At 45.7% G+C, this 14,123-nt stretch overlaps 1 protein-coding gene across 1 annotated transcript; it reads left to right on the forward strand.

Annotated features, from left to right (window-relative positions):
• The first annotated feature begins 2,437 nt into the window (after positions 1-2,437).
• On the forward strand, positions 2,438-12,798 carry TMEM130 (transmembrane protein 130). The gene is made up of 8 exons (XM_063315069.1): positions 2,438-2,551; positions 5,488-5,808; positions 7,232-7,400; positions 8,043-8,245; positions 9,697-9,781; positions 10,662-10,864; positions 11,551-11,663; positions 12,169-12,798. The coding sequence occupies exons 1-8, from the start codon at positions 2,476-2,478 to the stop codon at positions 12,349-12,351; spliced, it is 1,353 nt and encodes a 450-aa protein (XP_063171139.1). The 5' UTR covers positions 2,438-2,475; the 3' UTR covers positions 12,352-12,798.
• Positions 12,799-14,123: the final 1,325 nt, after the last annotated feature.

Genomic DNA, 14,123 nt, shown 5'->3' on the forward strand with positions numbered 1-14,123 from the left:
TGCATCGTGCTGCGCACAGATATATGTTATGTATAGCTTTGTCTTTTCTGTACATGAGGATCCATGGCCTTTGCCTTTTCTACACTTTTCCTATCTCTAGGTCTCACCGTCTCCTCTGGGATCAACCAATCAGTGTGCTGCTCTCGCCTCTTCCCAACCAATCTGTGCGGCGTTGTACAGATCTGAGTCCTGTTGAGTTTAAGGTGACTGAGTTCTCAGGCAGACAGGCAGAGGGAGCTTTCCCAGCTCCCAGAATTCCCTATCAGTTGGGTTGGGCTTTATGGATTATTCGTGCCTGCGTGTGTGTAAAGCGGCTGGTGCAGAACGTTGCACCTTCCCAATAAACCAAAGAGTCCCCGTTTTGGGAGAGATGGGAGGTGATAGAAATTTGAAAAATAAATAAATAAAAATAAATAAATTGCATCTGTATTTGACGCTGCAATCCGTGGGATGAAAGCTGGAAACTTAAAATGTTCCTCTTAAAGCAGTCAACCATGCATTACACATTTGTTAGTCTTTTAAAATGCTACATTTTTTTCTGGCCAGATAATCTCTTAATTAGTTGCTATGGTTTGTATTTGTTTCCCTTCATTGGAAAACAAGTAGGATTTTCCAACTGGCACTGCCATGTATTGCAAATACATGCTAACTGTGTAGTTAGCATGGATGTTATCTTTATAGCCCATCCTTCCACCAGCAAATCAAGGCAACCATCCTTGCATACCAGGGTTTTTGGGTTGATTCACACATGAAGGCAAAACCAAGCAAATTCTATTTTTGATTCTTGTGAAGTAACATTTTATTCTGCTCTGTGCAACAGGAGGATAGTTTGCACCAGTGTTTTTCAAACTTGGCAACTTGAAGATGCTGGACTTCAACTCTCAGAATTCCCCAGCCAGCATGTGTGGGGTTCAACTCCCAGAATTCCTCAGCTGGCATGTGTGGACTTCAACTCCCAGAATTCCTCAGCCAGCAAGCTAGCTAGGGAATTCTGGGAGTTGCAGTCCACACATCTTCAAGTTGCCAAGATTGAGAAACACTGGTTCACACTGACTAGCCTCATAAGATTACTGTTGATTCATATTTTGAGGGTGTTCAAAATGGAATGAAACAAAATGTTGAAATGACATGTGTTCTACTTTATTACACACTGTGCTAAACCACATTTTGCAATTATTGTTAGGTCTGGTTACAAAGCATTTATAACTTTGTATGATATACCTACATGAAGCACAACAATGCAAGAATTGTTAGTCATCAAAATCACCCTGAAAGACACTCATGGTTCTATAAAAATACACAGATTTTATGGTTTGGACCCTAATCCTGCCAATCAATGCTAATAACATGTTCTACATATCCTAAATACAGCTATGTTCTTCCACAGGCCTTCCTCGCTATGTTTTTGAGATGTACTGTAAAACTGACACACAGTTACACCCAAGACTTTATTACCAGGAGCACTCCAGATACAACCGTTTTGCAGGATGTCAATATAGATCAGTGTTTCTCAAACTTGCTGCTCAAACTTGCTGGCTGGGGAATTCTGGGAGTTGAAGTCCGCCTGTCTTAAAGTTGCCAAGTTTGAGAAACACTGGTTTAGATAATCATGGATGTTGATCCCCTTATCTTGGCTGGAATGGTTTGTACAGGAGGCGAGCTAAAATGAGTTCAGCCAGCTAGAGACACCGTCAGTTGCAGGAAGGCAGTCAATATGGCCTAGTATGTAGCACAGACCCAGCCGACTGAGTTAATTCACTAAACCATGGTTAAATAAAACATATTGTGTGGATACGATCACAGCATTATAGGGATGTGAAAAGAACCATTCCCTCAATTCTGAATAGCACTGAGCCAAAATGAAGCATGGCTCCTGTATTTACCATCTCTTGGCAGCTGGGTAAATAGAGGTAAATGCTCCCTTGAGTTAAGCCTGAATCCTGTTAGCTACACAGACATGACCCTGGGGTTTTCCTGGCGGCAGTGCAAAACAATCGGCCACTGCCCCGTGCAAAGATTTTTCTTTTCGTCCATTTCACTTCCCATTCTAAACTACAGCTCAGAGATTTCCTAGTGGTCTCCCATCCAGTCCTAACTACTTCCTGGCTCACAAAGAACATGTTGTATTCCTCAATAAGACCTTTGAAACCCTTGTTGGTTCTGCTGCATAAGGCCCAGGGGAATCTGCTACCAATTGCCCCTTCCCAGACAGCTTGGGCATGAAAAACGCTTAGGAACATTTAGCAAAAACTTTTCAGCATGGACACAGCATCAGCTGCAGAGGAATGCAGAAGGCACACAACAGGCGCTGTTCTCAGGCTGCCAATAGAGGTCAGCAGCTACCAAGGGCTGTTTTTTTTTCTTAAGGTAAAAGGAAAGGGAAGCCAGCCTCATCTAAGTTGAAATCTGACCCTCCCTGCTGAGCAGACAGGCAGACGGCTGAAGAGATTTCCTTCCAAAGCCATCACTTCTGAAATGGCGTTGCTGTTTTCTGCCCTGAATTTCATCCAGGTGCTTTGGGGGATGCTGTTCCTCGCCACCAGAGCTGCAGGTAAGATCAACTCCTATTTCTTGTGGGGAAAGAAACAGGATGGGCTACATCCTGAAAGGCAAACCGTCTGCTGCAATAACCTTGTTGCAATTCATGATAAGACGCCCTCAGCTTCTGGAGACGGATGCATTAAAACGCCACCTGCCCTGGCTGCATTATTTAGCTCAGGGATGGGGAGGGGAAAATGACTTTAAGATTCAGCCAGAAGAGATTAAAAGAGGGGTGCACACTCTGAGGCCGTGGGGTTGCCCGAAGGCACCTCCTAAGGATGCCCCCCAAAACTCCTTATTAATATGATCATTGGGGGAAATGAATCAATATAAATAGAGTTCGTTCATTCATCGGCGATCACTCGTAGCCAAGTAAGATTGTCTTCCAGGATTCAGATCTTAATGGTGGATCCATAAGTGGCTGTAAAGGCCAGTTCAGAATCCGCGCAACCTCCCACAATGAGTGCATAAGTTTCCAGATGGAATAAATATAAACAGAGTGTCCGTATCAGAATTGCATCCACTCAATCACGTCCCTGCCCACTGGAGAAGTATATTGCATCTTCCCAACGTTATTCCAAGGCTAAATGTATTCTACAGTGCCCCCCCCCATTGAATATCCCTGGGTTAAAACAAGGCAGCAGCTGTGTCCACACAACACACTACACCCCAAACTGGTCAATTACAGTTTAGACTAGCATTCCTGGGCCGCATGCTTTGCACCGTGTTAGGGAATCCCAGAAAACGGAGCCAGTTCCGTCAGTCGTGATCGCTCCCCTGGCAAATGTGTTGCGTGAACCCAGGCGATCAAATTAGAATGGTCTTCTTTGAGACGGGGGTCCGGTTGGGCAGCGTTTTCCCTGTGGCTCTGTTGGGCTGTGCGCTGAAAACGCCAAGTTGTAGAGTCAGGGAAGGTGAAAGAGATCAGCTCTTGTCAACAAGGCAGCCGAGGTGCAAGAAACAGCATGGATCCGAACCGGGGAGGGGGGAATATTTCTGTCCCCAAGGGCAGAAATAGAAACAGACTCCTTAAAATGATCATGAGGAGAAAAGTGGAAGAAAAGTGAAATGTGGCTTTTATTTTTTGCTTCGGATGGGTGCCACCCCGTCCTAAACCTAGGACAGTTTGTAGACCCGCTTGCTTTAAATAGCTTCTTGAATGTCACCGTTCACAGTTTGTTCATCACACTGGTGTGTGAACCTTTCACTCCAAGGGGACAAGTCTTGTACAATATTTGGATGCCTACCCTCATTTCTTCTTCCTGCAGCTTCTGTCTGGTCAGCTGCTTTTTTGGGGGAAAAAAATGTTCTGAAAAAGCTGTCGTTGGCTTGCTTCACGCTTTAAAGCTCTGTTTCTTTAACCAGGACTTCTTGGCTAAGCTGCAGTTGGCTGGTTTTGCACAAGGGCTAAGCTTTAAGTCCCAAACCAAGCCACGATGTCTTGTCAGCAAACTGGGGCTGAAACAAGCCGTGGGTTAGTGTGACAAGTAAACCCCGCTGTTGTTTAATGAAGATGGGTGCCCCATTTGTCAGGAAAGCAAGGAGCATAAAATGAAGGGAGCTGGAGGAAGCTGATGAACACGAATATGTTTTATTTCTAAAATGGGTCAGGAATGTGCAAAGCCAAGATACAGGACTGGACCCGATATTATGTGGAATGGGATGCAGCAACCGTTTAAAATGGTCAGTGTTTCCCTGGATTTCCTTTTTAAAGCTACAGGTAGTCCTCACTTAATTACCATTCGTTTAGTGACGGTTCGGGCTTATAACGGTGCTGAAAAAACCGACTTATGGCCAGTCCTCACACTTACGGCCATCACACCATCCCCCCCGGTCACGCGATCACGATTTGGGCACTTGGTGACCAGTTCACATTTATGACCACTGCAGTGGCCCATGGTCACATGATCACTATTTTCGACCTTCCTGACCGGCTTCTGGCAAGCAAAATCAATGGGGAACCACGTGATTCGCTTAACGACCACATGGTTCACTTAATGCCTGCAGAGATTCACTTAACAACCATTGCAAAAAGGGTTGTAAAATCAGGTTGGATTTGCTTACTGAAAGCTTTGCTTAGCAACCAAAATTCCAGGCCCAATTGTGGTTGTTAAGTGAGGACTACCTGTATATTAAACCTCTCTTAGGCTTTATGCTGCCCCCTCTTTGCGGGGAGATGGTTGGTAATAGAAATTTGACTAATAAATAAATAAAGTCCCCCTATTTCAACATGTTGGTAAATTGCACCACCCATTTTCAGCCATCACGGTCAGAGGCAGCCCTGGGGCTGCACGTTGCCGAGCCCGGCGTCCAAAGTCATTCCTGTAATTCTTACGAACGTTTGGGTGTTCTTCACCCAGGCCTTCGGAGTTGGAGGGACTAAGATGTGCCTCACCCAACGATTCAATTCCGTCTTGATCCGATGTGGGTTTTGGAAGTGGATGGGAGGGAACGAGGACCACAACTCTTCCACACTAGAAGTATTTCTCAAAGGAAAACAAGTGAACAAAACCAGTCTTCATATAGGTAACTCCAGGATGACTAGCATCGAGCCCTAATCTGATGGGACATATCCAGGAGAGGTCAAAAAAGAGGGTGCCAGTTTCACTGGGTGAAGATCTGAATGGTCTTTTTACAAGCGCTGATGGGACACAGGTAAACGAGCCTCAACAGATTCAGCATCTAGTCCATCCCATTGTCATTTTGACAGGGGCCACATCTTCACAAGGGAACAGGGTTTCGTTGAGTTCATGCCAGAAACTGCAAAATCCAATTTGTAGCTTGTCTTCTCCAAACGTGTTGGGCTAGAAGCATAGCAGATAAAACAAAAGTATTGCATAGTTGCAGAATTCACTGTAGCTCTAGAAAACACAACAGCAATTCCTTTGTCCCTAAAATCATTCCCAGACCCATCTCTGGGATGAAACCAGTGTTTTTCATTTTCAGAAGGAATTATTTCCACAGACCCCTATGAACTGGAGGTTGCCAACAACGGTCCCGTTACAACAGAAGCTCGGGCTACGATTCAATCCACCCTCCGCCAGAAGAACGATGGGCATCCCCCGTTGGACATCCCCAAGTACCATTTTGCCTGGAAGTTTGACGCCCCCTTGGTTCTGGTGGAGAAAATCAAGCATGGGAGAAATTCCCAAATTGTGGTCACTAGCCCAGTTCCTGGAGCGTTTCCTGTTTCTGTGGAGGTGATGCATTCTGACTGTTGGTTTTGTGGGACACTTGCAAGAAATCTAACCGTTCTACAGGTTTCAGGTAATTCTAGTTTTGCACGTGCAGATGGGTTCTCCAAGAGAAAAATCCTACTGGTGTCTACTCAAAAGTGCATGCCAATGCATTCAGTGGGGCTCACTCCCAGGAAACTGTACTGTTATGCAGTGCGATCCCATCAATGTCTAATCCAAACTAAATCTACTGAACTCTTTTCTTCTAAAATAAGAAAGAAAGGAAAGCAACTCAAATTAATTCACCCTGCCATTTAGTCAGAGGGGTTCATCTTATGAACTCACCCAGTTAATTGATTATATTCAAGAAGGCACATCTCTCCTCAGAAGCCACAACTTTTGAAAACAGTGAATTAAGAAATGCGAAAACTCTGCGAATTCAGAGGCAAAGTTTCCTTGGATTCAGACTTGACTTTGGGGATTTCGTGAACACATTCATACAGGTTTTAGGCAAAGGAAACGGTTCTTCACTGCCTTCTTCCGGGCTGTTGTACCATTATTGTTATTTCCCAATCGAACTCACAGCCCTAGGATTTAGGTGGTCTCCATTCCAAACTTAAACTGGTTTAATTAGATGCTTCCATTAGCTAACACCATCTGCAATGTTCTATAGAACATTGTAGATTCATATTTACCAAATGATTGGTGTTAAAATTAAAATTATTTTAAACACTTCATCTTGGAATTTATTCAGAAAGATCTAAGGTACAACACAATGCAGTATATAATGAGCTTCTTGCATATCATGTTAAGCTATAAATGTGGTTTGTTTGAAGACAGAACCTTACGTGCAGGCTCAGCCAGTATGGTTTAGAAACCATGGTTTATAGCCTAGCCTAAATTGTGCAAATCCAGGCAGTTGCTTTTTCCAAAGAGCCATGCTTCAACAAAGGATGGCTCAGCACAATCTGATATCCAAATATCAGTCCTTTTACCCAGAAGTAAGCGCCATCAGAGAGGCAGTTTGTGAGAGCCAGTTTGGTGTCATGGTTAAGGCATCGGGCTAGTAACCAGGAGGCTGGGAGTTCTAGTCCCACCTTGGGCACAAAGCCAGCCGGGTAGCCTTGGGCCAGCCACTTCTCTCAGCCCTAGGAAGGAGGCAAGGGCAAACCACTTCTGAAAAACCTTGCCAAGAAAACTGCAGGGACTCGTCCAGGCAGTCTCTGAGAATGGGATGCGATTGAATGGATTTTTTTTAAAAAAGCACCATTGATTTCAATGAGGTTTACTTACCAATAAACAGATACGCAGATCTCTCTTTTAGGGCTTCACCACTCAAACACAGCCTCCATCTAGTAAAATATTATTTCTTTGCTGATTAGTTGACATACGTACCAATTCAAATGGATCAAAGCCTTCTCCTTGACCTTGTCAAAACGACTAGTTTCCTACCGGACGGGAAGCTCTTTGCGGGATGCAGGCTGGCTGACGGTTCTTCCTCTCTTCTCTGGCAGAGTTTATAGTGGGGAATCTCTCCCTCACTCGGATGAAGAATTGCAACGGGCACCAACTTGACTGCCATCACACCTCTGGCATCCCGGCCCTGGCGACTTTTTCTCTTCATGACCCCAGTCGTTTTTTTAAGTCCGCATCGTTCATTTACAACTGGGATTTTGGAGATGGGTATGCCCTTTTCCTCTTATCCTTCAGTGGCACAGTTCACGTAACACACTAAGCCATAAAAACCTGGCTTAGTCTGTTGTGTGAATCCAGCCAACTGTGGTTTATTCAGTAATTCATGGGTAAACTAATTATGGGTTGGCTTGGTATGGGAACCTAATCCTATACTTTTGAGGATAGATGGATGGATGGATGGATGGATGGATGGATGAATGGAGATAGATAGATATACATATCTACATACATATATATTCCATATAATCTTGTTACTTTTTTTTCTTTTTTTTAATGTGTTTAATCGTGAGCCACCCAGACTCATTGGAATTCGGGCAGCATGCAAATTTGTGTGTTTGTGTGTTTGTGTGTGTGTATTAAAGCAGCAGATCAGTAGCAACCTCTTGCTTATGTATTGAAAGGAATCACCCTTACAACTATTGGACTAAGTTTATTCGAAGAATTGTCACGTAGGTATGGCTGGGAAATCACCTTCACGGGCGTGTCCACAGATGTCACTCTCAGGTGTGATGTGTTGGGCGAACACCAAGGAAGATGCATTCTCTGCGGGGATCAAGCAATACATTTAGTCACAGAACTTCCAAGCCACTGAGAACCTCCTTTCGTGTCACCCCGTTCCATCAAATGCAGGACAGGAGCAGAAACAGGGAAGCCCACCATCTACCATAGTTATTCTACCATCGGGACTCGGACGGTGCGCCTCAACATCACTGCAGAATGGAGACGAGCGGGGACAAGCGGGGAACGCCCCAGAGAGGTTGTCCAGAAAACAGGACATTTCACCACGACGTTGAAGTTGTTGGAGGAAGGCCAAGCAGAGCCGGAAGCTCAAGGCAAGATCCAGGGTCTGGAAAACTTGGGGGCTGTAGGAGGAAATATGGGGCTGGTTAGGAGAAGTGAAATAAATCAGACACATTTCCCTCTTCTAATTATCGACTTCAGAAACAACAACTCTGTCAGCTCAGCCGCAAAACATAGAGGGCCAAGGAATGCTAATAAAACCAGGAGTAGATACCAGGAGGCAAACATTTCTCCGGGAACTAAGGCCAGTTTAATAGCAGCTCCCTAGAAAGAAGCTGTGTTCAGGAAACGCTATCTCTTTCTTCTCTCAGAGGGGTTGTCTGTCTAGTCCCGCCCTCAATTATCTCACAGTCCCGCCCCAATTCCCTCACTGAATACCGCGTGCTGCTCCACCCCATCAGATACTTTGCCGCCGGATCCAATCACACGCAGGTTCTAAAATGCAAAGCCATCTCTTCTGTCCTCCCCCCTTTTAAAGTTAGTCTCAGCTGCCTCTGGCACCATGTCAACTCAGTTGTGTTTCACTGGAGTTGGGTACCGGTCCCCAGTTTTAAACAATCCCTCGGGGAAACCCGTGAGAGAAATTTCTCCAACAGGGCCATGGGGAACACCCTATCAGTCTGGCTCATCATAATGGAAGGTGAGAATGGCCTTGGGAGATTGGGCAAAGAGACAGTGCCAAGAGAGCAGTCAGATAAGAGAGGGCGGAGCCTGCAGCTGCATAATGGGTGGGGCAAGAGGCTCAGAAGGGACATTCCCTTAGTTTCTCGGGCTGCAAAGGAGACGGGGGAGATTTGTACTTGCAAGGTTCTGTTAATGTAGCCTTACAATAAAGTAGAATTAGCTCATCTGGTCGTGTTTCCCATCTGGTCTACCTGGGAAGGCTGACCCTTGTACACCTCTTCCCCTTTCTAGGCAGCTGAGCCCTGGATGGAATACTGTCAAATGTTCATTCAGAAACATGAGTACTTACAGCAAAGGAGAATTAGCTGTGATCTTCTAGGCCATGCTGAACTACAGTGCCTAGTAGCCCCAGTCTGTGGGCCTAATGATGGGCATGATGGCCATTGTAGTTCAGCGGTGTCTAGAAGACCAGACGTTACTCCCTCCTTAATCTACAGTCACTAACATCAGCAGCCACTGATTGGCCTCTTGTTCCACAAATGTCAGGATTAATTATTCCTGCTCCACAGCCCATTTTGATCATTAGTAGTAGTAGTGTTATGGATTACATTTGCACACCGTTTGGAAAATAATACAGTTGAGAAAACCCTGCCCTCAGGTTTGCAGCACCTGAGGAGAAGCAGACACAGAGGGAAGAGGAAAACACAAAACTCCTGCTGCTATTACTCAGTGGATTGTTTAGACCAGGAAAAGTTTGAGTCCAGCTTTCAGACTTCTCAGCTGAATAAGTTAGGACAAAGATCGCAATTTCTGGCTTACTGTTTCTTGTTATCTCTTCTTTTTTATCTCTCTTTCTCAGATGCTGTAAGAAGCATTAACATCACAGGCTCCACTGAAGCCCATGTGATGGAAAACTTAAATTTATCTCTGCATATCCAGGGGAGGTAAGCAGTGGAAATACTACAGGTAGTCCTCATTTAACAACCACAGTTGGGACTGGAATTTCATTAAGTGAATCTGATCTGATTTTATGACCATTTTTGCAGTGGTCGTTAAGTGAACCACTGCCATCATTAAGTGAATCGCATAGTCATTAAGCGAGTCATGCGGCTCCCCATTGATTTTGCTTGCTGGAAGCCATCTGGGAAGGTTGCAAATGGTGATCATGTGACCCCGGGATGCTGCAATAGTCATAAAATGTGAACTGGTCACCAAGCGCCCAAATCGCGATCACGTGATCGTGGGGTGCTGCAACAGTCGTAAGTGCGAGGACCAGTCATAAGTCAGGTTTTAGCACCATCGTAAGTCTGAACCATCGCTAAACTAACTGATGTTAAGGACTACCTGTAGTCTCCTTTTTTAGGCACAGGGAACAGAAAACACACGATGGTTGATCAGGGTGCTCTCCTCCAAGGATTGTTAATATTTGCAGTCCGACTCGGGGTTGAAAGGATGCGGTTCATCTCTTAATTCGGCTGAGCAAAGGGCAACCTGCTCCTTTTTCAAAACATTCCAGCACTGCAAAAAAAAAAAAAAAAGCCTTGTCTCCAGGCAAAACATCTGCCCAAACCACCCACAAGAGAATGAGGTTGGCAGGGTGGGTCTGGCCCGCCGGCCCGTGGCGATTTCTGCAAAGCAGGGAGAATAAACCCAGGGGGAAGACCGATGGCTCTCCAGGTGGGCGCCCAGCTCCTATCATCCAAGCAGCCTAGCCGGTGGTCGGGTACGAGGGGAGTTGGGGGATCCAGACCCACTTGGAGGGCATCGCCCCCCCCTCCCCTGAGCCAAATGAACTCGCTGTTCTTTGACCACTCTTGTTTCCAGTCCCCCCCTCAGTTTATGCTGGTTAATCAAGACGGAGTGCATCCCGCTTGGAGGAGACCAGTGCCACCTAGTGGTGACAAATAGCACGCGGTTCTACCTGAACCACACCTTCAGCAACGCGGGACAATACTGCCTCAGCGTCCGCGTGGAGAACCGGGTGAACATCTTGCAGTTCTACCAGGAGATTCAGATAAGGCCGTCGGGTGAGAGTTGGAGGGCACTTATGGGGCTCCCTTTGCCTGTGCACCCTGTTTCTTCCCCGTTTTGCTTTCCTCCTCTTCCTCCCCACCTGGGATACCTTTGGCTTGAGGGCAAGACCTCTGTGGAGGTCAAAACCTCAAGGCAGAATAGAAGTCCCAACGGTTTAAACAAGGCTTATGCTGCCCCCTGGTGGTCAATATCAGTAATAACACCACACATTGGTTATGCATTGTAAAAAATGGGGAGACCCCGCCCGCTTGGGAATTATTTATTTATTTATTATTCAAATTTCTATCATCGCCCATCTCCCCCTAAAAAGAATTCTGGGAGCTGAAGTCCACCCATCTTAAAGCTGCGGAGGCTGAGAAACACTGTCTTAGCCCAACCTACCCCACTGTGTTATTGTTTGAGGGGGGTGGCAAAAATCAGGGGGTGAGTGCTATCTTGCTTCAAGCCTCTGGACGAAAAGGGGAGGTGGGGGAATGTACTGTAAATCTAGCAAATAATAAATATAACAGGTTAAGGTATCCTTCTCTTGACCTTGGAAGCTTGGCTCGGCTATCACAGTCCTTGGAATTGAGAGGAACTTGGATAATTTGTGAACAGTTGCAAGCTCAGCCTTGCCTAAACGACGCCTGCGGGAGGCTGCTGGTTCTACCCCAAGGTTTTTCCTTCTGTCCTTCAATAGGCATCCACCCAGCTTTCTTCGTCCTGCCCTGCATCATCCTTTTACCGGCCACTCTGGGTTTAGCCGTCTACGTCACCTTTCGTAGCACCGTGCAGCAAAAGGACCTGGTGGAGGTAAGCCATCTTTCATTTCCTTGACCTGAACTAGCAAACTTGGATCATTCTTTGGGAAATCTCTTCCCAGACGTTCCCACCCAAGATCTAAGGCTTCATCCTGTGCTGCCCCCCAAATGCAACCCTAGCTTTAAACAAGGACTTCTCAGGGCCATCTTGGTAAATGCTAGATTTGTTTGGGAGAAAGGCATAGCTGAAAGATACGGCCTAGGCCAGTGTTCCTCAACCTTGGCAACTTGAAGATGTGTGGACTTCAACTCCACTTCCGCTGGGGAATTCTGGGAGTTGAAGTCCACACATCTTCAAGTTGCCAAGGTTGAGGAACACTGGCCTAGACTTTGTGTGCTGGGGGTCACAGGTTCAATTCCACATAGATTTTGAAAGGAACGCTCCCTTCTTCAAGGTTCAAAGGGACAGGATCAGCACAGTTCGCGGAGAGCTAATTCTCCAGCAACTGTGGTTCTCCAAGGTCCAACAGAGATTTCGTCTTGCTGCTGAGTTACAGGTTGCTGATTTTGACTTCTCCCCCGTGTCCACCAAGAAGCCCTCCAGCACAGGATGGGGCTGTGGGCAAATCTGCTGCAAAACCTGCTTCCTTCAGTCGTCTCCAGAGCTTTGCAGCACGCCTAAAGAGCACCACCGCCTTCTTCAGCCCCTGTGCAAATCCAGACAGCTGTACAGCGCCTGAGAGACTCCAAGCAACATATCGCTTGGGTCCAACGAGGTCACTTGGCCGCTCCGCCGTGCACTCCAAGTCCTTCATGGATGATCAGAGGCTTTGCCAACGTGGGTGAAGAAGAAGTCATTTGGCGGCAGATGATCAATCAGCTGTCCAGAAAGAGCAAGCTTAACGCTGTCACCATGCCAAAATCAGCCTTACAGCCCTTGGAAAAAGAGGCTTCTGTTTTTCCACCTTATGCTCAGGATGCTTGAAATTTTCTTGGTAATTTCTCTTGTGGGAATTTAAGAGCTGATTTAACAGTGGGAGGTGCCAAGAAGGGAATTTTCCTGGTGCGGCTTTTTTTGATTATCCATCTCTCCCTATCATTCTGTAGGCTCCAATATCTGTACTTTCTAAACTTGGAAAGCACCCGAGGAGCAGTTCCTTTTTAACGTCTTTCCTTGGACCATGATAAAAGCATGGGAAGCTAGAGACACTGTAGGATATTAGAGAGGAGGGCTGTATAATAAACAGCAGGACATTCACATCCAGGCTTCAGGGAAATCTGGGTCAGTGATGGTCCATTATTAAAATTGTTAAACATTTCAGCAAAATGTTCTCTGGGGGGAAAAAAAGTCCCTTTGAAGCGGTTTTTCCCCATCATATGAATTGCAGTGGTAGGTTTTTCTTAAAAGAGAATCTAAAAACCCATAGTGTAAATTTTTAACTTGGCCCTACTGAAAAAAAAAATGGCAAGTTCTAGTCCTCAAAAGTAATTCCCGTCCAGTTCAGCAGCATTCATTCAGCACGAAGCAGCCTAAATGACTTTTTAAAAAGTTGCTGAGAAGATGCATGCGTTGTATGACAGGGCCCCTGCCAGGCTGCAAATACATTAAGTTTTATTCATAACTTAAAATAATAAACCCAGGCACTCAAGGGCCACAAAATAAATCCTTGACTTTTACCCACAGCCTCTGGCCACTTTAAGACATGTGGACTTCAACTCCCAGCATTCCCCAGCTGCCCCTGCCTTATGGCCTTATGAGTCAATAAGGAGCTATCTGAATCTGTTGATCCTGTTGATGAAATGTCAGATGAGGTTCCTCGTTTAATTTCTATCATCCCTGGAAATGAAGCTTTCTGGCAGGCAAACCAATATTTTTTGGCCAAGGATGGAATTTAATCAGAAATCACAATCCCCCCTTGGCTATCCTCCACTGGAAAAATTGTCGGCAGAGAGGTAATCTTGCCACCTGTCCCTAAAAAGAATTAGATTGACAAAAGATAGACAAATCTCAGCTTTGTTGCAGAGAATAAATTACATTTAAATGGGGGGGGGGGGGAGAAACTCCTCCAGTGCTCCATATTCATACTTTTACAGTACAGGTAGTCCTCCCTTAACAACCACAACTGGGACTGGAATTGTGGTTGCTAAGTGAAGCGGTCATTAAGTGAATCAGACCCAACTTTATGACCTCTTTTGTGGCGGTCGTTAAGCGAAGTGCTGTGGGCATTAAGTGAATCACGTGGTCCTTAAACTACTCATGTGGTTCCTGATTGATTTTGCTTGCCAGAAGCCAGCCGGGAAGGTCAAAAATGGTGATCACGTGACCACGGGACGCTGCAACGGTCATAAATGCAAACCGGTTGCCAAGCACCCAAATCGTGATCACATGACTGTGGGGATGCCGTGATGGTTGTAAGCGTGAGAACCAGTTGTAAGTTGGTTTTTTCAGCACCGTTGTAAGTCCAAACTGTCACTAAACGAATGGTTGTTAAGCAAAGACTACCCGTATATT

Source organism: Candoia aspera, chromosome 14 (assembly GCF_035149785.1).
Source record: "Candoia aspera isolate rCanAsp1 chromosome 14, rCanAsp1.hap2, whole genome shotgun sequence".
Classification (NCBI taxonomy): Eukaryota; Metazoa; Chordata; class Lepidosauria; order Squamata; family Boidae; genus Candoia; species Candoia aspera.

What these genes read in the sequence shown, in the direction of transcription:
- TMEM130 (XM_063315069.1), top strand. Translation starts at nt 2,476, where the DNA reads ATGGCGTTGCTGTTTTCTGCCCTGAATTTCATCCAGGTGCTTTGGGGG. An exon ending in CCTCGCCACCAGAGCTGCAG is followed by an intron (nt 2,552 to 5,487) that starts GTAAGATCAACT and finishes TTTCATTTTCAG; the next exon opens with AAGGAATTATTTCCACAGAC. An exon ending in GATTCAGATAAGGCCGTCGG is followed by an intron (nt 10,865 to 11,550) that starts GTGAGAGTTGGA and finishes GTCCTTCAATAG; the next exon opens with GCATCCACCCAGCTTTCTTC.